General features: G+C 35.3%; 1 protein-coding gene across 13 annotated transcripts in view; it reads left to right on the top strand.

Annotated features, from left to right (window-relative positions):
* The window catches only part of RYR2 (ryanodine receptor 2), a 421,309-nt gene that overhangs the window by 148,530 nt on the left and 244,975 nt on the right, over positions 1–27,804 (top strand). For 10 of the 13 annotated variants that reach the window (XR_010830264.1, XM_066993991.1, XM_066993988.1 and 7 more), the window contains exons 4-8: positions 471–491; positions 8,057–8,071; positions 18,371–18,445; positions 19,188–19,266; positions 20,484–20,596. Coding sequence is in view for 12 of the 13 variants with exons in the window: in XM_066993991.1 (XP_066850092.1) it covers positions 471–491; positions 8,057–8,071; positions 18,371–18,445; positions 19,188–19,266; positions 20,484–20,596 (303 nt within the window). In the remaining variant the exon portion in view is untranslated. The remainder of the gene's footprint in view (positions 1–470; positions 492–8,056; positions 8,072–18,370; positions 18,446–19,187; positions 19,267–20,483; positions 20,597–27,804) is intronic. The other 3 variants (XM_066993993.1, XM_066993989.1, XM_066993984.1) reach the window with 2 other exon arrangements.

Below are 27,804 nucleotides of genomic sequence, written 5' to 3'. Positions count from 1 at the left end.
AGCTGTCCCCTAATTTTAGATTTCATACCTCTAGAATTCATTACACTGACAAATCTTGGGCAGCCACCACTAAGTCTTTTAGAATGAAAAATATTCACCTAGGGCAGGGCTTTACTCAAGAGAAAATGAATAAATGTTTTGTGTGAAACTGTGTTCTGTATTTTTGATCAGTTGGCACAGAATACAATGTGCAGTTAATTCAGCATCAGTCTTCGTTTGCTGTCTATTGTCTGATATTTAGATGGACATTTTGAACTTGCAGAATTTGAAGCACTTTCCATAAAACAAAGAGGAAAAAGTGAGGTATTGACATTTTAAAGAGGGAATGCCAGAAGAATAGCTTCTATTCATACATTCTCTTTCACGCTGGATACATTTCTGAAAAAGTGAAACGTTAAATTCAAAATAAACTTTGATATGCTATATTTAAAGAAAGAGATTTACTGATTTCTTGCTTTTTCTTTCTACAGCTAGTTGATGTGGAAAAATGGGTATGTGATTCTGTCTTTTATTCACTTGATCCCAAATGTTTCATGTTGCCACTGAGTCTAATTTGTCTGTTTTGATACCCTGTGTGCTCATGAATGTTCAACTTGCTTGGCTCAAAAAAGGAGGCAAATGCATGGCCTTGTAGGATCTGGTCATTCCTGAATTTCAATACCAAATTTCATGCTACCACAATGACTTTTATCTATTTTAATTTGATCTTAGAATTGTGCAGTGCACACTTATGATTCTTGCCTCTCAGTTTTGAGCCTTGCTGTCTGATGTTATTACTCCATTCTGTAAACCCACCTTGTCTTTTCCAGTATAGACTATGTAATTCTAAAATGCATGACAATAAGATAATTAATACTGATAAATAATGTGTAATGCTATATCTAGCTGCAACAAATATATATATTAAATCTTTGAAGATGGAGAACAGCTGCTACAGAATAAAAAAAATAATTCATAGATCTTAGCAAGTAAAGTCAAATCACAGTTTTCTGCTAGATGTTTTGCCAAGGCCTTTCCTAATGTGTCTGTGTATACCATGCATATTTGTGTGGGCATCTGATATAACTTCCCCATATTGGACATGTTTGCATATGTCTTTTTCCAACATAATCTGTAACATCAGCATATGTATGAGTTAGTGGTCTTAAAAGTGTGTGTAGAACTGTTTGTCCACATTACAAAAAAAAAAAAAAGTTAGAATCCTCTCTGAAAGCTTGGACCATTAAAGGCCTCTGCCATTTCTTAGTATCTAGTTTGCACTGCACATGACCAGAAACCACTCAGAGTCGTTTGGAGTATGGCCAATGACAATGCTAGAATGCTGGTCTTGATTTATTTCAGCTAGACTTTATAAAACTTGTATCTGTGACTATTACATGTTTATAGTGGGGACTCAACTTAGAGCTTGCTTGAGACTCCTATAGGTAAGTACATTTTTAAAAAGGTGGCTTAGGTTTTTCAGCACACTCTCTTCTCATATATCACCAATTATCTATATTAGGACTATATATACATGTGAGATAAATACATATAATATAAAAATTCTTATAATATTTATAAATGAGCAACTGTTGTTAAGTGTTAATTTCAGTTCATTGGATCAGTATGATGGCATTATCTGTGTCCTGTGAATCTCATATTTTTGAAAAACAATATGAATTGATTTGGAATGCTTTTTAAACTATAGTGATGGTCAGGTTATCTTCTCATGCTGTCCAACCTTTTAATTACAAGTAAGAGAGCTTGGTTCTAAATTTTCTGAGTCTGTGGGTCTTATTAACAATTCTGCTGTAGAGGAAAAAACAGCAATAATAAGGAAGTTGAGTAGTCTACAGGCACCTGGCTGCATACTCCATGAAGTGTGGAAAAAATGTGAGTCAGGAGTTTGCTGGTTACACTCTTACATAGCTTCCTTTTTAACTGAAGTCTTCAAAGAGTATGTATTTGGAAAATACAATGTTACTTGCATAAATACAGGTCGGATCTGCTCTGTAAGGCAGCTCTTAGCCCTCTTTGTAATTCTAGAGGGTTCCCAGCAGCCAATGGTGGATTGCAGATGTACACGCTGAATTAATCCAGAATGCATTACAGGGACATGCAAAACTGAAAGGTGCATTTTAAAAGCAGTTATTAGACTGCAGCTGAAAGCTGTCTATTGCACAGCTGGTATAACAGTATAACAGCTGATACACGGTCAATGTGGCCAGGTACCTCATTTTAATACATGTATCTCTCCATAAGTCATCTTCCAGTGTAGAATGCACAAGGTTAATGCAAGTCTGTTCACTTATGTCTACCTATGTGTGGACAACTTGAAGACCAAGCTCGGAGCCAAAGTTATACAAACTTCATGCCAAATTAGTGATCAAATTAATAACTGAACTTGCTGCAAGCAGTTTCACACAGTTCAAAGAAAAAGGTAAACTCATTCACTTCTGAGCTGTTCCAACCTGTAAAGTCTGCTGGTGAAATTTTTACAATGAATTACTCCAGTTCTGCTGTGCCTCTCTTCAATTACTATGAATCTTCTTGTAATTTCGTCCCTAAGCCTTTATTATACTGTAAGAAGAAGGGCATTGAAGCTGGGTAAGAACTAAGTGGGCTTGAGATATTCCTTGAACCTTTGGCTTTTTCCTTTTGTATCTTGACAGGTGTGACTGTGAGGACTGTAGGTCTGCTTCAGTCCTGAATCAAACAGATGAGTTTCAGATATCTTGCAAAACATAAAATCTAATGGAAGTAGGGTTTACCTTTTCTGTCCTGCCCGTTTCATATTTGAAAATGGGCTTTTCTGCTTTTAGTGAAACTATCAGAGTGGGGACGACACATTTGATCAGAGAGTGCTACAGAATTTAAACCGAAGGTTAGAAGACACCGAATGTATTTTATTTACAGAGGACATAGCAGTAGTGAAATAAGCTGAATTTGAATAATGAATAGCAAATGGAATTCCTTTCATCCTGCCTTTATTTTTTTTTCTCTTTTAATATCTTTATGAAATAAGCAAAAGAATTTTAAAATGTCTGTTGCTGTGAGTTAGCAACAGTTGGTATTAGCTTGAAATGTTTAGGAACTGTCCAGATTTTTAGAATAGGTGGTGTTTACTTTTAGGGCTTGATTTTTAAAGGACTTCTATTCTCATAAAAGCACCTGAATTTGTCTTGACTTCAAAAAGAAATGCTTAGCACTGTAACAGAATTCAACATTAAGAATATCAATTTTCTAGGGCATCCATGGTTTCTAAAACCTGGCCTTTTTACACATTTCCCTACATATGGTTGGTGAATTATTTTGGCAAAGCTGTGTTAATTATATCATTGTAGGATTTTAAATAAAGAGACAGAGGAACCTCTTCTGATGGAGGTAATGGTTAATCTTTATCTTTTTTTCCTCAAGTAGTTATTGTATTAGCTGTTTATACCCCCTGGTATAAGGAAATTTCAGTTTCTTTGGAAAAGGGAAACTTGCAGAATAATATAATAATAACACTCTGTGGGCACTTTTCGGAATTGTTTCATTGGAAAGAATTCTGGATTGAAAAGAGCTAAGTATTCTATGATTCTAAGTTCTGGCTTTGAGGACAATGTGGACTGGATAACTATAACAGTAACTTCTAAGTAGATTTTGACTAGAGGAAGCAAGCTAGGATTATTGCAGAGTTTTGAGAGAGTCACAAAACAAAGCTTCATTGGAAAGAAATGGTTGCTATCACATGTCTTCCGTACCATTTAAGGTAATTCATTGCACATCCGTGCTTTGTAATCATTGTGATCTTCAATCATTAAATTATCTAACGACTCGAAAATTTTTTTTGAGATTTTTTGTTAAAACTGAATTCTTTTACTTAAATAGAGTTATCATATTTTTGAAGTAGGAAAATATGCTGATTGCACAAAAATATTTGATCCCTCAGCCTAAAGAATTTCTATTCTTTTAATACAATAGTAGAATTTCTAGCTGCGTATTAGAATTTACTTGGCATTTCTTCTGCAGTCCATATTACAGATCCGAGAATTTCAAGCAGTGTAGTACTGTGAATTGCAGTAAAAAGTCTACTTTGTTTACTTGTTTTCCATATTTTTGAATAGGTTTTTGTAAAGATTTGACATTTCTTTGTAAGCAAATTTCTACAAGAATAGTACGAAAGGTATACTCCAGATATACAAAAGGTATACTCTAAATTGAGGCTTTCAAAACTAGTCTCAGCAGCTTTTCTTTCAAAAATTCAAAATTCAATTCTCTTTTCGTCTAGCCAGAGAGCCCAGGAATGAAGGTGAAATTAAGATAAGTTAGAAGTGCTAACCATAAGTCCTCTAAAGAGCCAAATTATAGAAGAGCCCCCAACAGCTGTAAACATTTGCATTAACAGCATATCCTTAGTGCCCTTGAATAAGCCTTCAATAGCTTTTTATTTATTTGTTTCTATTAGAGTGAGAATGGTTAGGATGATGGATAGAATGATGGATGTTACGTGCCTAAAATCTAATCATCTAATATAAAATCTTGCAAAGGCATAAGTATCAGAATCTTTTTTCAATATGATATCTCTTTCTCACTCTCTGTGTTCTTTTTTTTTTTTTTTTTGAAGTCATGGTCCAAGTCATGGAGGTAATCCTGCTGCTGAATGCTGAGTTTAATTCCTTTGCAGACATGGTATTCGTGTGATGCTAAGCACTCACACAGGCATTTGACTCCAAAACATCAAATAGTATATGCAGCTGAAGACTTAAAATCAGTTGAATATGATTATACAATTTTCAGTTGCATTCAATTATCAGTCCTACCTCTCAGGATAACTTTTGAGAAGAGAAGATTTTAATGTCAGTGAAACAGGCACACGTAAAACTCACAACACTTTCTGCTTTCTTGAACAAGTGAATTCTAGAGGTGAAATGCTGTCTTCAGTACTTTCAGTCATCAGACTTGCATTGATTTCAGTAGGATGGGATTTCACATAGAGACTTTTATTTGTAGCCTAGAAATACATCAGAAGTCCAATTATTACATTGCTTCTTGGCTTCTAAATGCTCAGTAGAGAACCTCCAGTGGATTCTTGAATTTCAGTGTTTGATACAGTGTAGGTGTTCTGTACTTAGTTCAGAACTGGTCATCTCTTCAGACATTGAAATTGCTTTAGGCATTCTCAATGTAGACAGTGTAGGATTAGCAAGTAATTTCGACTCATAGCTGTAGCAAGGAAGAGAATCAGAAGCTTCTCCTGTGTAGTTGGTCCCATCCTAAAGAAAATGCCAGCTTAATAAATCAGTTGAATCACATTCTAGAAATGCCTCTCTTCCTTGACTGTAGTCTACTCAACTAGTAGAAATCTACTTAGCACATATAAATCTCTTCCTTAATAACTCTTAAGACTTAGGGTTTTTTATAGCATGTCATACTGGATAGTACATACATCTATATCATTTGTAAGGATGTGCAGCAAGTAGAGTTTCATACATAAAGATGACCAAGCTCTGCTGTCAGCTGTGCAGCTCCACAGGTGGAGTAGGAGCTTTTTGTATATCTAAAATAATAGATCATGACAATTTGATCTCTTCTTTTACTTTTAGCCAAGTAGTTGAATAGTGGACAACAATCATTTATTGTACTTAGTGACTGTATCAGTCTGTATCACTTTAACACTTTGCTATCAATCTTTTGTGAACAAAACCTTTCGGGAGTGATGGGTGTTAGAATGACATTAAGAACTTTCAAGTTATAGATCTGTCTGTTTAATTTGAAGTATACATTCTGAATTGCAAATGTTCATCCAGAAATGTATGTGCAGTCATCCTGAGGTACAGAGAGCAAGTGTGGAGGAGCAGAAGGTTCTTCCTCTGCACAGGATGAGTTAGAACAGTGCTTTGTGTAACAGCCTGTTGAACGCCTAAAGTGCATAATTTCTGCCTTTTTTGTTCTAGGGGTTATTCCCCTCCCCCCCCCCCCCCCCCCCCCAATCTATAAGTTAATGGTTTTGAAAGGGAGCATTCTTCCTTACCTAAGAAGGGATTTGATTTAAAAACATGGGAGAACTTTCTTGTAAAAGGGAGTGACAGGAGTATCTGGAACCCCCTCCTGTATGTTTGACTGCAGCCAGGCAGCTGGGACCATCCCAGTTCATGGCATGTAACTTCTCAAACTTGGCCTGAAGCTTTGCAGGAGCATTCTCTTCACTTTCACGGTGATAACTTGCATTTAAGTGTTTGCTGTGAAGAGAAAGCATTCTTACACCAACAGTTAACTTTTAGAGTATTTTTTCCCCTGGTAGTTTTGAGGCAGTAGGTAAATGAGTGGATATGTGTTCAGAGTTCCCTCACCCACTGTTATCCTTCAAGGTTTCTGGCTTGGGGGAACTGTTCATGGCACTTTCTGTCTCTTAGAATGACATGTAAATCATCTTCAAAATTATTAAGGAATCAGAGTAACTCTAAAAAACACAACATGACAGCAGCAAACAGATGAATAGTGGTTTTCTTTTGTTTTTTTACAGTTCATTTAATATGTCAACAGAATGAATTGTTAATTCTGGCTTTCCAAAAAATCCAGCATAAGAGCCCGCTGTGTAATTTTAGTAATCGGGGAAGAGATAAAGTATTTACATTAATCTGAAGCTAGTTAAGAGGCTATAAACAAGTGGTTAAAATAAATGATCAAAAAGAGAAAAAACAGACTCCACAGAGGGACTGTTGGTTAATGTACTTGTCACATGAAAAAGCAGTGTGGTTGTGTAGTTCTCAGAGTAAAGTTTCGTAGATGAATGGCAGCCAGAAGAGATCTTTGATGGATATAATCCCCAATCCCCTTGATAAACAGAGAACATTTTGGCAAGTGAAATTCAGTATTGATGGATAGAGGAAAGATTATATTAGAATAAATTATGTAATTAACTGGTTTCTTTATTAATGAATTTATGCACACAGAGCACTGTAGACAGCTGAGCAAAGAGTTCTGGTTAGCTTCTGGAGCCACTCAGTAAAAGCAAACAAAATATTGGGACAAGAAGTGGAATAAATAATAACGACAAAATGATCACACTTTTGATCTATGCATATATTTTAAGTAATCACTTTAGGGGAGTGGTGGACAAGGTGCTTGATCTTTAGTTTTGCTCAATTTGTTTCCAAATGTTTAAATACTAAATAGAACTAGAAAACTTTCCAGAAGGGAAGAACATTTTGACATCAGTAGGTTACACCTTATTATTTATTTATTTATAATCCAGAACATCTTGTGTATCTCTGAGAATAGATGCTTCTGTTTTTCTGTGTTTAAAGCATGGATGAAATGAAAGCACCCAGTCTCGCCTGGAGACTGTCCAGTTAGACTCTTTTTACATGGCATAGAGATTTGCTGCTGGACTTCAGTCCCTAGCTTCAACATTTCAGCAATCAAAACATGAACTGATGAGGTCAAAAGAGGAAAGGGTGGCTCTAGGCCTCTTGAAGAGAAAATCAGGTCACTGCATGTAACCTAACACAAAACTCTATTTTTATTCTTAAGGACCTCTATGAAAATTAACCTCAAAATTTCCATAATTCTCTGACATCAATAATGTGGCACTTCATTGTTTTTAATTCACTGCATGAAATATTACTAGTGTTTTCATTTTATTAACTTACTGTGCATTTAGATATGATAAATTAGCACAATGCTGGTGTTGTTCTCCAGCACTGCACTTTGAATGCCAGACTTTATTATTTGATTGAACTTAGAAACAATCTGCAGAGCAAGTAGTTAAAGATGGTCAGGTATGGCATCTATTTTACCTGTACTGTGTTTTATCTTTAAGCAATAAGAATTTTGTGTGCTATATAATTTAAAGAAAAAATCTGAGATTATGCAAAAAAAATGAAGCCTTGTTCTGAGCAGCTGTTTTGCTTTCTAGCACAAGCTATAATTATGCTAATTGCAATGATAAATGTTCCTTTTAAATGTGGTTTGTAGTTCTGTGTATCCCACTCACTATTTTAAGGAAAACAAATCCCATTTTTAAGCACCTGAAAACAAATATTCATTTCACATTTTCTCTTTTTTTTCCCCCTCTGTCATCGCTCTACAGAAATTTATGATGAAGGTAAGCAAGTTAAACATTTAGTATTGTACTTTCTGTGAATTCCTACAATTTCATTTATTTCCTTATTTTTCTTTATTTTTTAACATCAACATCTAACTTGCCTTCACTGAAATAGAAAGCTCTGATTTTTTTAAAAAAATATGGATTTAGAAACCACAGTGGCTCTAGGTTGCATTGAGGTTCTGGTTTATTGAGGTTCTGGTCATGATGCACCAAAGGCAGGCACTTGTGTCAGTGGAGACAGGACACTGGGCCAGTACCTGTAATTCTCAGTTCATCCTTGCCTTTTCAGTGAGAATGCACCACTGTCTGGTAAATGTGAAATCTTGAGACAATGAATAAATAGCAGAAGTTCCAGTAAAACACGTGGGCATTTTGCAAAGTGGGAATAGCACTCTGCTGCTACTGTAACAGGACTACTGTTGTGATGGTGCCTCAGTGGGGGCAAGTGGGCAGCCCTTGGGCTGAGTGTCATTGGCACTTCTCTGACAGGTCAATGAGCAGGATCTCTGCTTCTCTGTGTCCTTTTGTTTTGTTTTCCCTTTTACTAAGACTATGACAAGCTATTTGGAGAACTTCCAAGCATTCTGAATAATTGATATTTGTAATAGTTGACTGTGATTTAGCCAAGAAGTGCTGGTTATCTACTTTTTACTTTTGCCTTTAATTACCAATGTCTGTTCCCAGTTCATCTTCTAAAATGATTTGCTTACCGATTTTCATCCCTAGGAGCCTGCAGTTCTGTGGTATGGTCTTGCTTGCTTCATTGTCACTCTCCATAAGGGAGGAATTCAGGGCTAGATAAGCAGTGCTATTTTAAGGGCTGAATTTAATGACGTCAGAGGAGTTTTCTTAATGTGACTCCTCTGCTGATCCATCTTTTCCTCCCACTTGGCTGTCTGTCTTATACTTTATCTGTGAGTTTCTTTCTCAAGTGACAAGGATGACTCATATTCCTCGTATCATACAGTAACAGAAAAAGATCTTGCACAGTCCTTAACCTGTGAAAAATGCCCCTCTCCTCCACTTATTTAGCTCTAAAATAACCAGGCAGATTTTTATTAATTTCTTCCATCTCCTCTGCAGAGGAGGAGGAGGAGGTGGGAAATCTTCACTAGGCTAGGGAGAAATCGATAAATTTTATCCTCTTGGGTAATTTTTCCCCAAATTGCTCTAAATGCTTGAAAATAGGAGTTTGTAATGGCAGTATTACCTCAACCATATATATAAATGTTTGTTTTACATAGAGGGCTGGAAACAAATGATCAATATTATTTATTTTTGATTTATTTTCACTGTTATAATTGCTTCTCATTAATGTGAAGTTCCCCATTACTGGGGAAGGGAAATATAAATGTAGTGTTGGAAATATTAATCACAAGGTATATCTGAAGTGTTTCTAATTACGTGGCTGTTTATTCTGCATTCCAACAAGTCAGTATTATTGAAACTGGGGTCATTTAGCATGGTGCTGGCAGAAATGTTTGTCGTCGTGACCAATTACTCTAATCTTTTTAATACAGGTAGTAAAATATCTCTGTGTTTTTAACTGAGTAAGACATGCTCATGATTTTTATTAGCCAATTGATTTATTCAGGTGATATTTATATGAAGTATAGTTACACATTGTACTGTGGCTTTGAAAGCAAGACATACTGTGGAAACCTGTAGCTTAGCTCAGCTCCTTTTTCTGTTCTTTGGCTTGGAGCAACACACAAAAAAGGAGGTAAGTGCTGACCATGTTAATAAAAGAGCTGCGGGGTGTTTTTTTGTTTTTTTTTTTTTTTTGTTTGTTTTTCATAGTGGCCATCCATATTGAAGAGCAGGTACCAGCAGAGCTATCAGTAATACTAATCCCCCTACCCGATTTTTTGCAGTACTTAGTGTTTTGTAGTGAATTCCATGAATAAAAGTAGCCTGACTAAGTAGTGATTTAAAAGGAAGGTGTAAAGACTAGAACACATATAATATCTTCGTAGGTTAAACTTCCTGTTATTCCATTTTAGTATGCTGTATAGGCTACAGTGAGGCAAGGGAAGAGGTTATAGACTGTTTTGAATTTGCCCTTCAATGTTGCTGTTACTGGATATGAGAGAGGTGAAGGAATATATTACCACAATGCTGCATATCAGTGAACCGATTCACTTTGCATCTTTAAAATCTAAGCAGCTATATGCTGTGGGTTTGGTGCCAGCCACTGGAAATGGCAGCCCAAAGAAGATGTTAATTACAGAAGGGTCTCATTACCATTTTAGGTTTTAAGGTAGAGGAATTCAGGGCCTCTGTGCCTGGTTGTTGTTCCTTTGGAAAGAAAATTCTCTCAAGCCCTCTATCTCTGCTCTGAGGTTACTTCACAAGTTCTGCACTGACTCAGACTGTTCCTACACATTCTGAATTCATCACTGCTTAGGGTTTTCTGGACTTTTTGATGAGTATTCATCCCACAAAACTGAAGTGCCTGACCCAGAGATACAGATATCCTAATTTTCCAGTGAAACCACAAGCAGAAGCGTAGGTATTGTGTAAGTATGACTCACATTTTAGGTGGGTCGAATTACTGCCCAAAGTGCTTTTTTCTTTCCACTGACTGTTTAGCTTCCTTAGGCAAAATTAACCCAAGTCTTTGCATTTTATCATCAAGCAGTTCTTTTATCTATCTGTAAGCTATTACTGAGCATGCTGGTATTAAGAGAAGGAGCCTTCCTGCGTTCTCTAGCTCGCTGTTGCCTAGTATTAGAAGGAAGCTATCATAAGTCATTGTGCTGGGCTCAGCATGAAAAATGTTAGACACTGATATAATTGTGGGGAGTAGGAGGTCACATAGAACACTAATCTGTGGTGGTCTCTAATTCAATCAGCTTTGCAGGATTGCATCTTCACTGCTGGTTTCAGATAAAATTTGTGTATAGCAGGTGAAAAAAATGTATATTAATAACGGAATGAATATTTTTTACATTATTATGGAAGTATTGTTTTGAGCATCCCCCCCTTTACAGAAATGGTTGGAACACCATGTAAACATCTGTGTGTAAAACCACATTGAAATGCCTTTAAAGCATGAGACATCCCACCTCCTTCCCTTCCATTCCTCCCTGTTCCTTACACTCTCTTTCCAGTTTCTGTCACCTTATTGCTAATTCTATCATGGAAGTTTTCATTCACATGAGTAAGGACTCAAAAGCTTGCAAGATAAATTTATTCCACAGTCTTCCAGTGTTTTTCTTTCTCTCTTGCATGTTAGTAAATGGCAGCCTTTAATTTGCTTTAATGTAGGAATCCCCAAATAATTATTTATAAACAAAGCAAATGTTCCTCATACAAACATACTCAGTTTTCTTCCTAGAGAACCACTTCAGGTCAAATACATGTGTTAGTCTCCTAATTATTATTACAAATTTTATCAGCCTCTCGGAAAAAAGGCTTTGATGTCAACAGCCTTATATCTCTGGACATTGGTAGATTCTGACCAGGAACAGCATAATCCAGGGCCTAACATATTTTTTTTTTCTCAGAATTCATGGTAGATGATTTTTTCTAAGCAATACTTGTGGTTGCACTCACATTTACAATTTGGGTTATCTTGCTAATATATCAAAACACAATTTCAGAATGTAATGACTACTAATGAGTGAGAAATATGACAGCCCCAAAGTGAGTCCTAAGGAAGGGAAGTAGATGCAGTAGCAAATGAATTTGAAGTGAAGGGAATTTGAGAAGTGGATGCAGGATGATTAGTAAGTCTTTTTCTTGGTTTATTGTTGTGGTCTTCTTTCTTTTCAACCAACTCCCCAAAGGGTTCAAAGCAAGAAATTGTAGGATATTCTGTGTTTACTTATATGTGTCTGTTTTATGCAATTAAATCTCATGTCTGGATTTAAAGAGAATATTTTTTTCCTCGTTGTATAGCTTTTATAACAGTATAAATGTTTGTGTAGAAATAAACTACGCAGCTACACGAATCTTAGAACACTCTCTTGGTAGATAATAATACTTTCACACTGATATTTGCAAGTGTTTTTATGGAAGTATAGGTGTCTTCTGTTTGACGTGCTATTGTCTCCAGCATCTGCTTTTAGTTCTACACTGCCATAATCATTAGAAATGGTTAGCTTTTTCCCTCATCCAAACTTGTCAGGTAAATGTTTAAAAACAAGTCAACAATATCTTCATTTTAAATTCCAAATTGATATGTTCGAAGTCATAGTTCCATTATTATGTGTTGCAGTTTTAAGATGTTGTTAGCGTTTTAAGTTTGTCACAAGAATAAATTCAATGCAGAGTTGATTTCCTAATTGTCTTTGGAAATAAAGTGCACATTTAAGGTTTGTTTCAGAGGCTTGCTCCATTTTAATGAAGTATAAGTACTCAGTGCTTTAAAAGACATTGTTTTACTACAGGATACATATGAAATAACTATTATAAGCCATATTTGAAACTTTTAACTTTTTCTTGCAGTATTTGCCTTGGAAGATGTTTCAAGAAAAGTAGGGAACACATTATTTCTTTTACTGTACAACTGCTCTCAGCTGTCATAAAATTTCAGTACCATGAAAACATTTGTGTAGTATTTTTAGAAACCCATACAGAGCAATATTGAGTGGTCCTAAGATCCATCTAGGCCATTTGGACTAGTGTTTCCTGTGGCTAGGTCTAGGGCACAGAGGAAATACTAGGGTAAGGAAATGTTTGTAATTTACCATTACTGTCAATTATATGGATTGCATTTTTAAGGATTTACTACTGGTATTTTGTAGCTTATTTTTTCAATTGATCTACATTTTTTTAACCCCATCAAAACTATAGTTGCTTACAATCTAGTCTTTGTACTGTTATTTTCCCTACAGCATGTGCCATTCTGTTGCTATAGGATCATCATGAAATGAGATCTGGCAGGCAGGAAAAGCTACTACATCATTCTTAAAAACTCACTGTATTACCTTGTATGATTTTCTAGAGAGTGTACCTAAATTCTTGTTTTGTTGTGACACGTTCACTACTGGTGGTATGTTAAAATTGCTTTCCTGGGTGACTAGAATTGTCTGAACTGCTACATCCTAAATGCAACTGCGGTGGTGATTACTGAAATATTATAGCATTACAGTTCCAAGTAGTGGCAAAGTGGCAATGTCATGAAAGCTTTGTCTGCACATGCACTAAACACTGAAATAACCATCCTGTTGGAGTACACGCTTTCATATTTTTGTCTTTCACTGCTATATCCCTGAATCTCATAGCTTTTTTTTTTTTCCTTTATGCTTTGGGATTGTGTACACCTGTGGAGAAAGGTCAGCAAAGAAAAAAATAGCACTGGTTTGCATTCATGTGCTCACTGGTCTAATAAATCTTTTACCTAGAGGAAATAAGGCTACTATTTTGAAAAGAATGGAAAGGGAATGGCTATTTGACTCAAAATCTCCTTGGATGCCAAGGGTATTCACTAGTCATTAAGAGTTCTCAACACAAGTGAGATTACCAGAAGTACAAATGACTCCAACACACTTGTTCAGTGTCACCCTGAGTAATTTCCTGCAGCCTCTTATGTATGGCTCCATGTGTAGCAATGCAGAAATAGGCACGATAGCACAAGTTTGACTGTGAGAATTAACTTAACCGAAATACCTGTTTTAATTTTGGTGATTATATGTCTGTACCTGTGGTAGCTGTGTATATACAAAATTTTACAGATCTAAAGGTTTTGTTGGATATGTATAGGATACGTATTACATCTTACAGCAGGATTGGTACACACATTAAAATACATAAATTTTTATTCAAATCAATTATAAATGTCATGTGATGGTGCTTCCACCATTTTCACATTTTGCTAGATAGCTTGTATGTTGTGATTTTTAAGTTCTTTTTGGCATTTTAATCTTATGTGTATTAGGAAGAGAAAAGAAGGAAAATAATTATTTCATTTTTAAATTTTTGTTTCAAGATAACACTCTTTACATCAGATTAAAATAATTTAATCAACTCAGTTCTTTGTAGTCTATTCTTATTCCCATCTTTAATGGTGTGTTGAACTTGAAATCTGTTTAAAAATTTTGTATACTGATCTCTTCAGCTCCAATTGCTTGTTGTTGTGTTCCAAATTACCTTTGCTTCAGCAATAGTATTTAAATAATGAGACGATTCCAAATTAATCTTGCGCTCCAGCTGCAGAAATATTAGATTGGTGATGGGTAGTGTGAACTGGCCACGCAAGCACAGTTCACACAAGCAGTGTGAATTGGCCATATTCTGCTTTCAGTCTCAATTTATTGACTATAGTGTTTACAAATTCTGAAAGTCTTTCAAGTCCTACCGTAAATCTCAAGTTTCTGGAGGATAAAATATAGAGAACAGCATTGCATTCATATGATTGATAGTCCTGAATGGCATAGTCTGTAGAACTTCAGTGGATTAATTCTTTGAACTCAAGTATGTTTTCTCCATCCTGGTTTTATTCAAGGAACATATTGTCAAACTTAAAAATGACTCTGAACATTGGAAATTAAAAACATAAAGCAAATTAGGCTCATGATAAATAATGTTGTAGTTAGAAACTTGCTTAAATTATATTATAATACCATTCATGTATTTTTGCAAATATCTGTGGGCATTACAAATTAAATTAGCCACAGTTGTGTATGTAAACTTAGATTTTCATGAGGAAAATATTACTTGTAGTTCTTTTTCATTTAAAATAAGCCTTTACGTTCTCTTCTAATTATGCCGTTGTAAAAAATAAATAAATAAATAAATATAAGACCTGATGTTACCAGAAAAAGTGAAGCTGAGAAGGAAAAAAGCAGGGTGGGGTAGGGTAGGTGGGAAGGGAGGAAACACCTCTGAAAAATGAGAGTTACATTTATTACTGCAAGAAAAAACTTCCAGAAATATTCTTTTCTATAATAATTTCATTCACCCATAGTTTAAGCAAGTATGCCTTTTTTGCTAATCATGTAGTATAAATTAGAGAAGGTTATTTTACTGACTATAACATCAGTTGAATTACCATACCTCAGTGCTGTTTTATAGTACAACAAAAATGTTTAGTAGTTTGTGCAGGATACTTTCAGGAGGTGTTTCATAAACGTGAAAGAAATTAATCCACAGTTGCAGGTGAAAGTCAAAATATTTGATTTTTTTTTTTTGAGAGTCGATAACTTTTTAAACAAAGTGTTCACAAAAATATAATTTATTGGCTTTCAGCAAGTCCTGTTTGCAGTGTCTTCTGAAATGTTATTGTTTGAATAATACTAGAAACTTGCTAAAACAGTAGTGGCACACTTCATTGAATCGTAGAGTATCTTGAGATGGAAGAGACCCACAAGGATCATCAAGTACCACTCCTGGCTCCACACAGGTCCATCTACAAATTAAACCATATGCCTGAGAGTTTTGTCATTCTTCATTCTGGAACATTTCATCTTTCCTGTAGAATTCCAATTGCTTATTTTTATTTTATTTTATTTTATTTTATTTTATTTTATTTTATTTTATTTTATTTTATTTTATTTTATTTTATTTTATTTTATTTTATTTTATTTTATTTTATTTTATTTTTTAATTCACGGTTTAGACAGAAAATTCTGAATTCTCTGCAAAATTCTGGGTAGGAATGGATTATTATGAAAATCAAAGACTCTTTCAATTGGCAGCTGTGGCCTAACAACTACTGACTACACAGTTGCTGGCATAAAAATAAATGCTGAATATTAAATGATTACAAAATGAGCCTTTAAAAGAAGAAATTGATGTGTGAGTAGGTGTGTATTCTGGAAGGCAGGTTCCAAAATGGAAGACAGTTTTATAGTCCCAGCTTGCTCTTGTATTCTGTCCTGTATTTTTCTGTATTTCATTTCTTTCCACTTTCACTCCATGTAGCTGGCTTCGTTATTATTGTCTCTCAGAAATGTTTAAGTGGAAGATGTTTGAAAAATTTTTACAACTCTTAGCTTTCTGTCCAAGAAATAGAAATAGGAACAGCAGTTCTTTTTTTTTTTTTTTGGAGGGGGTGGGTATGGAGTGGAGGGGCAAAATAATTTTGTTTAGATAGACATTTTGCAAGAGGACTAAAACAAAAAACAATTCCCTGATCCCCCATTAACTGACTTGTTTGAGGCAACCTTTCTCCTGTGTGGCAAAACAGGTGCTAGCAGATAAATCAGCATGGCCAAAACAAGGGCAAGCTAACACAGGTGTGATTTTTCCTGATCACACTGTTCCTCTCATCTTTCATACAACAAGCAGCCAAGTCTATATGTATGCTATCAAATCTATGGCTTGTGGCACAGAATAATTTGGACAAAATTATTACTGAAATTTCAGGTTTTTGTCCATTTTTGTGACTTTTTTGGTCGGGTAGCTATGCCCACTGTTGATTAAGCATCTTGGCAAATCCAAAATGTTGGTAAGACAGCGGTTTTCCACCATTTCCCTATGTGATAAGTAGCAGACATTCAGCATTCACATTTGGAAAAATTGGCCTGACGTTATCAAATGTCTTGGTCCTTCCTTGTGCTTTTGGAAAAAGCAGTGGTAGTAATGGCTGTTCAAAGATAAATCTTCAAGTCTTACTGTCAAGACTGTATCTGTGACAAAGACCCTGACATATATTCCTTCTTAATAAAAATTCATGTCATTCAGTCATCCAGAGAGGTTATGGAATGGACCTCCTGGCATTTAAACTGTCATTGTAATTTGTTGAAATTCAAAGTATACTTTGTGTTCATCAAGATGCTCTCTTCTCAGTAAGAATAAAAGCCATAATTTCCTGGCAGTTTCTTATAAGTGCTCTTTTATTTTTTATTTATTTATTTTTAACTGGCTTGATTTTTCACAACTTTATTATTTTATTTTTTCCCTTGACCAAGTAAATCAAAGATCAACAAATTATGCTAATGGATAAAAGTTAAGGAAGGACAATCTGTAAGTTGGGTTGTCAGCATAGCTATTCATTGAAATCGATCTCCAGCACTGAAATGAAGCTACCACAGAGGTAGTATAGTATGATTGTTTCCAATTTATTCTGTAATGATTCTGATGCTCCAGTCAAGCAGAAGGTCAGTCTACTATGAAAAAGAAAGGGTATGAAAGCTGTATATAAGAAGTTAGATTAGGAGTCTTATATGAAAGAATAATACTGCTTACAGAGTTGTCACGTATAGATTTAGAAACAGGTCTTAATGGATGCTGCTTGAACAGCATGATGTGCATAATGTTGCTTGCAGTGTTCTGTCATAGAAATGTGGACTTAAGACCTTGACAGTGTCTTGGCAGCCAATCTCTCCTTCTGACCAGTGTCAGTCAGCTGCATCTCAGGTTAAGGAATTCATAAATCTTCTGCAGAAGCTGAAAGGTTGCTTGTAGTTAACAAGATTATTTATTCTTTTATTAGAGGTTAAACTGATTGTAGATAAACAGAAACTGTAAAAAAATATTGTGGGGTAGAGAAAAAAAAAGTGTCTTGTGATAAAAGTATTTTTTATTACTTTAATTTGTTTGAGAAAAAAAACAAACGCATTTCTCAAGAGGAACATTTACTTGGGCATCATTTCCAAATTTTCTGAACCCCCAAATTCTCTTGAGTTAGCTTGGATGACTTTGATCAGTTGTCTGGCCTGGTAGAGAAAGAGTTCTGATAGTATTTAAACAGTAGGGGCCAAGCAATCTGGAGACTGGTGTTCTTAACTGTGGTTGATATATCATTTATGTTCTCATACAAAGCAGGGACAATACTTCAGAATCTCCCTTGGCATACCTCCTGTGTAGAAAAGCATGTATTTTCGAGGGGAAAATGAGGGAATAAGGAGAGATTTAACAATACGTAAGGGTGTAGAGGGTAGTGTGAAGTGCATCAGAGCTGCTGTTCTCTAGAAGCATTCTGCTTTCAGCCGAAGGAAAAAGTATTCAAGCTTTTACAGTATATTTTATACCAAAGTGGTGACTTGCTACAAAGAAAACATTTTCTATCATCTGTTAATTGAAGACTTCTAATAGAAAAAGTCAAGAACATCTAGAATCACTTCTCCAGATTCTATGTAAAATTTGTCCCAAGGACTTATATTCTGACTAAAACTCAATATATTTGGAGGTAATCAAAACTAAGGAGAACACATTCATAAAGCTATCTTCTTGAACTAATCTCTGAAACAGCATTTTATCAAGAAATAATCTTCTCTGTAACGGGGCAAATACAGATTGTCCAGAGATTGACTTTTTTTTTTTAATGTTTTATTTTTATTTATTTATTTTGCAAAAGGTCTCATTTTATTCTAACATGCCAGTATATCGTTTCTTTTTATCTTTCAGTCTGCACAAGGTGGTGGTCATCGAACACTACTCTATGGGCATGCAATCCTGCTGCGCCATTCCTACAGTGGCATGGTATGTAACAGGAGCTGGAGCAGCAACCGTTTCTTTACTATGTGAAAATTGTTTGAAAGTACGTTGGCCATTGTCATTTTCTGGTATCAGGAGAATTATTTACAAAAATTTCCATGAACCAAAGGTAAAATGTCTCTTTGATATGAAGGGTAGATGCCTGGAAATATGAAATGAAGCTACTCATTTCTGCGTAAAGTGGTGAAACTAAGTCTGGCTCCATAGTGATGAGTTCTCTGGTTGTCAGTCTATGCTGAATTGGTAATTTCCCATTGCTTTTCCCTTGGATATTGCATATTGCATAAGCTGCGACTGAATCTGCAGCTGGCATCTGGCTTGCAACTTGAACATATGTTGGAAACTGAGTGGGAAAGGAAATTCCTTCATGCACATGTTTTGGGCAGAAGCATTACACTTCAGTTGTCAGAAGAATATCAATTTGAAACTGCTGAACTGTGGGTGAGGCTTCATGGAGCTAACTTTGATGCAACCAGCTCCCTTATTTCCATTCTTGCTATTCTCATTTGAGCGGAAATATAACCTGCATTAAGTCTGAGAACTTTATATCATATATCTTAGTCAAGACTCCTTGAGTGCCATACAGTTTAGCATGCATTTATGTTCTTCGTATTAACTAATGGGTATAATTTAAGAATCACTGTTATGTTAGCAGGTTGATTGCTTTTTACATTCTAGTGGATTAGAGTATGAGTGGAAAAAGTTATGCGTGCTTTTTTTCTTTTAGTATCTATGCTGCCTGTCTACATCTAGATCTTCAATGGATAAGCTGGCATTTGATGTAGGATTGCAAGAGGATACAACAGGTAAAAACTAGTGTAAGACAATGCAATGAAAAATACTTTCAGTTTAAAAATCAGAACAGAGAACTATAAAAACATATAAATCATATAAAATTTAAAACTACTTTAAGGACTAAAGAAGCAGAAGCTAATATTCCCATCTTTTACACTTTCAATATCTTATTTTCACATTTTCTAGTAGTTCTCATTCCAAAGGAATTGTCATTCCGAAGTTGTCATTCCAGTACGAACTTTCTGCTGAAAAAAAATTAAACTTGTATTATTTTAAATAAAGATTCTATTAATGTTTTAGAACTGCTGACAATTTGGATTGTTTTTTATATTTTTAAGAGTGATACAGGTTTTTATGATGTCATCAGTTTGGTCAAATTGCTTAATTAGAAACAAGAAGTTTACTTGGCTATAGCAATGCTTTAAAAAACAAGATTGACAACACTAATAGCAAAAATTGAGTGGTTGCAAGATAAATTATTTTTTTTTTCTAAAAAGCATACTTTACCTGCAAGAAGTATATCTGAAAACAAGTTTATCATGAGAACAAAATTTTTGACTTTAGTATTCCAAAATATTCTAGGGGATTACAGACAATAAATGTCACTAGGAGTGCAAGAACATAATTCAGTTTGGATTTATGAGATCTTTAGAACAGTATTAATAAGTAAATAATGTTTTTTTTTTCCAGGTCTTTGTCCTAGTAGTCACTGCACCAAGCCTGTCGGAATTTAAGAAGTGTTTGGACTGTGCACTTAGTCACATGGTCTAAAATTTTGGGTAGACCTGTGTGGTGCCAGGAGTTGGACTCGATGATCCTTATGGGTCCCTTCCAACTCGGGATATTCTTTGGTTCTATGTTTCTAATTCTGAGAGGAAAATTTCAATTTCTTTCCCAGAACCTGGAACAACAGTGACAGGGAACTTCTTTAGCAAGAGCAGCCTGGACCAGGTTGCCTAGAAAACACAGTCTCCTTTTTGCTCAACTCTGGAATTTCTGTTCCAGAGGTCTTGCTGACTTCTACATGGGTGTACTATTTCCTTCTGAGTTTCTGGCAGGATGGTGATGCAGGGTTGATACTACTTACAGAAAACACATGGACACTATTTTTACCCATCTGAAAAATGGGTCAAAACTTTATGACTGAGATAACTTTAAAAGTAATGGGGGTACTCTTAGACACTTTCTTTCTAATTTCTTTCTCTCTTATTATTTAATAATGATACAGGTGAGGCATGCTGGTGGACCATCCATCCAGCTTCCAAGCAGCGATCAGAAGGAGAAAAAGTGCGTGTTGGAGATGATCTTATTTTAGTCAGTGTCTCTTCAGAAAGATACCTGGTAAGTTCTGCAAGAATGTCTGAACAGTGTCTTCTCTACAGAAAAACAGTTAATAAAGGTATTATACTAAAGCCTGGATTGTGTTTCCAGCTCCAGAAAAAGTATAGATTAAGGTGTTTAAACTGGTGTTTAATACTATTTTGCAAAACAAGGCTTTGAAGGTCTGCAAAGTGTGACACTGACATGTGACTGATCTAATTTATGTTCATTTAAATAATGGAATAGAAATTAACAAATTACTAATGAAGAAAAGAAGAAAGTAGAAGAGTCTGTCCAAATTGCATAACTGAGATGTTTATAGTCTTAGTGTTCTGAGGCTAGCAGTACTATGCTAAATGAATTAAAGCTACATACCAAAGTTTTGGAATATTTAATTCAAGAATATAGTATTTTATGGTCATTAAAAGGTCCATTTTTTCCTTAGGATTATGAATAGTAAAATATATACTGTTACTGACACATCATAATTAATTATATTTAAATATAATTAAACTACTTAAATTATTACTTGAATTAATAATTAAATGTAGCTAAAGTATTAAAAAACTTCAAGGGGCAGCTGCTTTTTATCACTGGTTTAAATAACTACTTCTTACTCATCAAAGCATCTACCAATTGTTCTCTAATGAAACTCTTCACCACTTTAAAATGATTTCTTTTTGGTGTATTCCTGGGGTTGCAAATGTGTGAACTATTCTATCTGAAAACAAATAAATAAACAAACAAAACCACAACAAAATAAGATAAAAATAAGAAGAATGCCAGTCTGCTGGAAGTTTCTGTAAAAATCAGTCCCAGTGATTTAGCAAATGCAGCTACAACTGAAAAAAAATATCTTTTAAGATAAAGTGTTTTTAACTTTGTCAAGAGAACTGTTTCAGCCCTGCCTATAGCAATAAAGTTTATTCTATAGTCTTCTCTTAATTTTTATGTTGTGAAATTGTTTTCTCTTTTTGATAAAATTAAAAATGTTTTCCCTTCTTTGGAAAGACATAGAAAATGAGGATTTAATTTAATATAATTATAGCTCAGAAGCACTGTAACTCATTTAGTGAGTCATTTTTGTAAGTGGAAATTGTGAGAACTTTCAGATCATCTTTATATTTTAAAATAATTTTTAATAACTACTTTTATGAGAATTGCAATTAGAATTACTGGAAAAGTAACTTTCTGTGTACAAAATTAATGAGAAAGTTAATTAATGTAAATTTTTTTATTTAAAGAGATTAAATTTCTTTGAAATTTATTGAATTGCTGAATTCAGTTGCTGGAGTTTAATTTTGTTCTAAATAATTTCTCTGTGTAGGTATATGCCTGAACTGATATTCTCAACCCTCTAATTAGTAAATCAGCTCAGCCTTATTATCTTATTAATTAGAGTATATGTCTCAGCTGTTAATTCTCAAGGCTGTCATATGTACATTTATACATGGAGACACGATGCTGACTGCGGAGACTGATTTCCTTCAACACAGTAAATTTTAATGACTCCCATGGTGTTAATGCGTATAGTGCATCTTCTATGCAAAATACCAACACACTCAAATTATATTTTCTCTGTAGATAGAAACTAGACAGATCTATGATATATATCATAGATATATAGAATATCAATATCTTGATATTTTAATCTCTGTATTACAGTCTTAAAATGGTTTAGAGCAAGATTTTAATGAATAGTTATTAAGCCTATTTCAATTATTTAGTTCTGATTTGATAGTAAGAAAGAGGAAGGACTGAGCAAAATTAATTTTGCTCTTACAGGCACTCACCCCCGCATTTTTATAAATGGATGTGTTTCCAGGCTATATTAAGAGCTGATGAAATACACACCTTCACAATCATCAAAATATTTGTGTTTTTACTACCTACTCAGTAATTATATTAGCACTGTAAATAAAGCAACGATACTTACATGAAAATTCAAAAAGTTGATAAAGACTGAAATACCCAGTTACCAGTGAGTGAATACTTTTCATGAAAACTGTCTCTCCGTCTTAAACTATTAAAATTGATCCATTAGTTTTTTTACAGAATACCTTCAGAGGATGTACCTTAGATCTACAGTTCTCAGTTCTCAACTGTAATAGTTGTGAGCTGAGATACTGGTTCAATGGCTTGTCATGATAGCCTTGTAGTCCTTTTATTTTTCCTTTTTTTCTTTCCCTTTTTTTTTTTAAATTTTTTATTTTCTTTCCTGTGACATTGGATAGCTCCAATGTAGCTCCAATGCTGTTTCCTAAAAATCTTGCTTCACCATTATTATTTTATTGGAATACACACAAAAAAACAACCAAACATAAAACTTAGTGTTTTGGGCATGTAGTTCAGAAAAATGTAACCCATTCCAATAAAGTCACACTTAATCTGTATCAAATTGTAAAGAAAACTGACTCCCTGGCACAACATATATACACCAAGATTCTCTTTCCTACAATGTCCACTTGAAATGCCATAAAGATGTGTGGAAACAACAACAACAAAGTCTTTTACAAAGTAATCACAGTATTTTTATTCAGAGTGCAGTGCCGTGGTATAGCCCTTATTTTCTGTAACATTTAAAGGAATGTAGCAACTGATACCTTTCACAATAGCTTGGACTGTGGGGAGATAAGTTATTTTTATGAATCGACCTTGACAGTGAGACCAAGTAGGCTCTACTGAATCCAATTAAGAAGCAATTTTTCTAAGTTTGAGGAGTTGCTCAGATAAAACCCTTGACAGACAGTGAAGTATGGCAGGATGCTGAGGGTTACATTTATATACATTTTGTGCTTACAGTTAAAAACTTAGGAAAAGGTAGGTTTTATATCAAACCTCGTATATCACAGTGCTACTAGGAATAGGATTATAATGTCACCTTTTTATATTCCAATATTTCTCTCTGTTTTCAAGCAACTTCAACTGCTACCTTCAAATTAAAACAAAGAGGTTAATAATCTCGGTGCAAGGATGTGCATGTGAAAATAACATGAATAGATTTAATTAACAGGGCATGAAAATAGTATTTTTCAAAATGTAGTCAGAACTTAATTTAATGTGTATAATACAGGGGGAGCAGCAGAACTATATCAGCTTCTTAGCCTAATCTTCTAGTTGTCTGATTGTAGCTGAATTACTTTTTTTTTCTTCTATTGACTTTGCAACTTCATGGTCTTGGTGTGGTCAGCAGTTTAGTGTTTAGACCTAATCTCACTGGCAACCACCACTTAAGTATTGGGAAAATGTCAAGACTTTCCTTCAGTTTCCCTTCCCACAAAAAAAGCCTTTGAGACAACTGAGTTTATTTATTTATTCTTTTTGTTCTGAAGAGTTGTCCTTTTATTCCAGTGAACAACTGTGAAACTAATAGGAAGACTAGTGTTAAAATAGTAAACTAAAAGTCTGGAGATGCGGATGTTGGCTGTTTGTTAACTCACAATAATGTTCCTGGGCAAGTCGCTCCGTTACTCTCATTCTCATTATCCCTGCTTATACAATGGGACTTTAGATGCTCATTTTACTGTGTAACATTTCTGAGGAAAGGCACTTATGTAAGTGCTTGTGGCATTATGTAATATGTGAGCTGTGCTGTTGCCAGATCCTTCGGAGAGGAAAACTTGGCTCTGCTCAGCCTTCTTAGAGTGGAGCAGAGAGATGTTCTGCTATAAATACTGCCACCATTTAAGTTAAAGACAGAGTTGTTCTGTTTCTTTTATTTCCAGCAGCTTTTCCTGTCTCAGACATTTAGTGTGTACTGATGCACTGAGGTTTGCCTATGCCTACTGTTAATTACATACCACGATAGCTTTCAAAATTGCTGATTTAAAATAGTTTAGAAATTCAATTTATTATAATTTCTGTCAAATTCATAAAGCCTCTGGATGACAGTACTTTTACTCTTTTAAACATCGTTCACGAAAAATTCCTTAGACATGAAAATGAAGTACAAAATGCGTAATGAAGATCAAAACGAAAATTAGTAGCAATGAGGTCAGTGTTATTCAAGCTGAGAACTCAGGAGAGGAGAAAAAAAATTAAACTTTGAATTTGCAATGCAGAGGTTTCAGTATGAGGCCACTATTTCTGCACTGTACTATGTATGTAGTTGCTGTCCTGACTCACGCTGATCTGCAGCTGCATTAAGCGAGCTTACATTATAATGAAAAAGACTTGAGACTTACATCTCTTTAACTTATATGAACTTTTTTTTTTTTTAATTTATTATTTTTTAACACTGGAAACTAATACTCTTATTTCCTTTGAAGTGGAAGCTTTTCCTCAAATATCTTTGTCGTGGTTTACTGATGACGAAGTCCTCATTCAAAATTGTATCTTCTAAATTAGAACAAATGACTTGAAAGGTGGTGCTGATGTCTGTCATCTGTCCTGGGCAGGTAGACAGCTTCCTGAGTGTTGGAAAAGCACTCCCTCCACATACTCTTGTAGCTCTTAGTTTTAATTCTTTTATTTATTACCAGAGACTTGGGATAGCTCCTTCTCACAAGGAAATACCTGAACAATTTGTTGGTGCAATGGGACTAGGGAACACAGCAGTGTGTAGTTTCTGCCCCCCGCACCTCCAGTCATTTCTTTATTTCTCTAAGAGAATGAAACTCATTAGTTGGACTTTGCTTTGTTATGTGTGAGTGCACAATTACATCGTTTACTTCTAGTTATAAAATAGATTTTTTCAAATAATTTGAATCTGCATAAACAAACCTGAAATTAATGGAATAAAGTTACTGTTGAGCTGCTCTGTTAAACTGATTGTAATGCAGTTCACACTGAGTCTTTATACAATTTGAAATGTTATTAAGGAGGCTGGTAGATCTTCCCTATTATTAAGGTTGTCAGGCAGTTCTGCCTTACAAAATGCTACTTCCAAGTACTTATAATCAAGTGCTTATAATGTCAAAATTCACTTAGTAGAAAGAGTAGCATCAATTTCTTCTTTTTGTATCAATCTGAGATTTTTTTTTTGGTTCATCCAGAAGAGGTCAGAAGTCACTAAGCCTGAAGACTTGGAAGAAAAAATAATCACCTCATTAAAAAAATTCATCAAATTTTCATGAAAATGTTGAGCAGCAGATTAGAAAGGGTGGTCTTGATATCACAGATGCACTTTGTGATGAGTGAAAAAAAAAAAAGACAACCACCTCCCCACACCACTTAATGAAGAAACATTCTGAAGTGCTGCAGTTGATTTTTTCAGTAGCTAAAAGTCTGATGACTTTGCCTATTCTGCATAATCCAGATCTCTTGCAGCTGCTGTGTGTTAAGGAACAGTTTAAACACCATCCACAGCAAATAATTAAATACATCCCAGCACTAGTGAAACTAGCTTGTAATGGGTGGTCAAGGCAGGGATGAAGTCAGGCACTGTACTGACAGCTGAGAACACGATGTTTCATGTGCTGCCAGGGATCTGCTGCCGTTTAAGAAGCATGGAGGAGGAAGCTATGAGAATGTAGAAGGAGCAAAAGCCAGGTGATGTAGCAGGGGCAAGAGCCTGGAACTGAAGTGATTAGGAGGGAAAATGGTCAGGACTTGGTGACTGGCTGAAGAGATGCGCAGCTGAAGGAAGGCAAGCAGAAAGGGACTGACGTGGCACCTGGGACAAAGAAGCTGGTGAAAAGAGAGGACTGGGCACCTGTTGGTTAAAACCATATTAGAAATCTGGGGCAGAAAACCTGCGCCATTTTGTCAGGGAGAATTGTCAGAAGAACCAGAGGAGTGGGACTGGGAATAAAGAGCAACATGAGAGATCTGCAGAGAAGCGCTGGGGTGGTTGGGGAGAGTCCAATGGCTGGACAAAGATCCAGACAGGAACATCTGGGGCTGAAAGGTGAGAGAGAAATTGAGAGATAGGAGTTGTAGTGAGTTTCTGATGCTGGCTGATGTAAGAAGCAGAAGGCTGAGCATGAAAAAAGTCAAAAGGTCAGGCTGAGGCTTCGTAGGTCTGAGGAAAACTTATTGAAGCAGAAGGAAATATTAATTATGGGTGGTAAAGTAGGCTGTACCTGCATTGTCTAAGTGAGATATATGGGATTGGGACAAAAAATTGTAGAGGAAAAGAGTGGGAGAGACTTGGAACAATTAAGCTAGATATCTGCCTTCAGAGATGATTTAGGAAACCCACTGTTTTACAGTATTACAGCATAGCTGCCACCCATGGTAATGCAGGCAACCCACTCCTGCTGGTGATTTTCTTTGAGTTTGGGTGGCATGAACCTAACAAGTACTTTTAAGGGTCTGTTCTCTACATTTCGTTCATGTGGGTGTCAGTGTAATGCCGCCTACTGTACCTGTTTTTTTTTCTTTTCTTTTTTTTTTTAAAGTAGTAAAATTATGTACAAAGTATACCATAAAAACCTTCAACTTTCAGAAAATTGTAGGTGTTAGAAAATGCAAAGAATACAATGCATATTAGCGTTAGATTTCATGTTATGAAATCTCTTAAATATACACCCCCATTAACTTTCTGTGGAATGCTGTTTCAGTGCTGATGATAGAAGTTCAAAGGCTGTGTCAGGGCTGAGTAGCAGAGAGGCTGTCGAACAAAGTAACTTTGAAGATGAAATGTCAAGGTGGTAATTTCAGGTGGAGGGTGGGCATTACGATCCTTAGTTAAACATTTTCCTGGAGCTTCAGATTCTCTATCACACTTTGCTGTGGAATTTGCTGAGCAGATTATCTTTTATATCAGGCTTGCTTTCAAGTGGTCACTGAATCTTTTTTCCGTACCAGCTGGTTACCTCAGCTGGGGCTCTGGGGTCTCCTCCTTCTTCTTGAGGTTGAAGTCATGAAGTTTGTCAGTCTTGACATCTGCGACTCGGGTGAATGGAGGCTGTGCCTTAAACATTAAGACTACATATAACGCAGCTTACAATGGGAATAAACTGTTTTTGTGATCTCTACTTGGGGCATCCTAGGTTAATGAAAACTTCTTAGTGTGTGTGTCTACACACACTATGTGTGTGTCTACTCCTCACTGGAAAATAATAGTATCATGCTACTCCTTTGGGGTTTTGAGAAAATGATTTCGTTAATATTTGTTGCATTTTGTGAAATGCTGTAATTGATGGTAGCAAGAGAAATGCCTACGAGGAAATTAATAATCCTCTTTTCAAAGCTTTGAAGAATTGACTATACTAAAAAAAGCATGAGGCTGCAGACTGAAGATGGAGGAGAAAACAAAACATTCAGCAGCTGTTCATGAAGTGATC

Source organism: Anser cygnoides, chromosome 3 (genome assembly GCF_040182565.1).
Source record: "Anser cygnoides isolate HZ-2024a breed goose chromosome 3, Taihu_goose_T2T_genome, whole genome shotgun sequence".
In the NCBI taxonomy this organism is placed as follows: Eukaryota; Metazoa; Chordata; class Aves; order Anseriformes; family Anatidae; genus Anser; species Anser cygnoides.
Note: the sequence above shows the minus strand (reverse complement) of the source record. Positions and strands in the feature narration are given on the sequence as shown.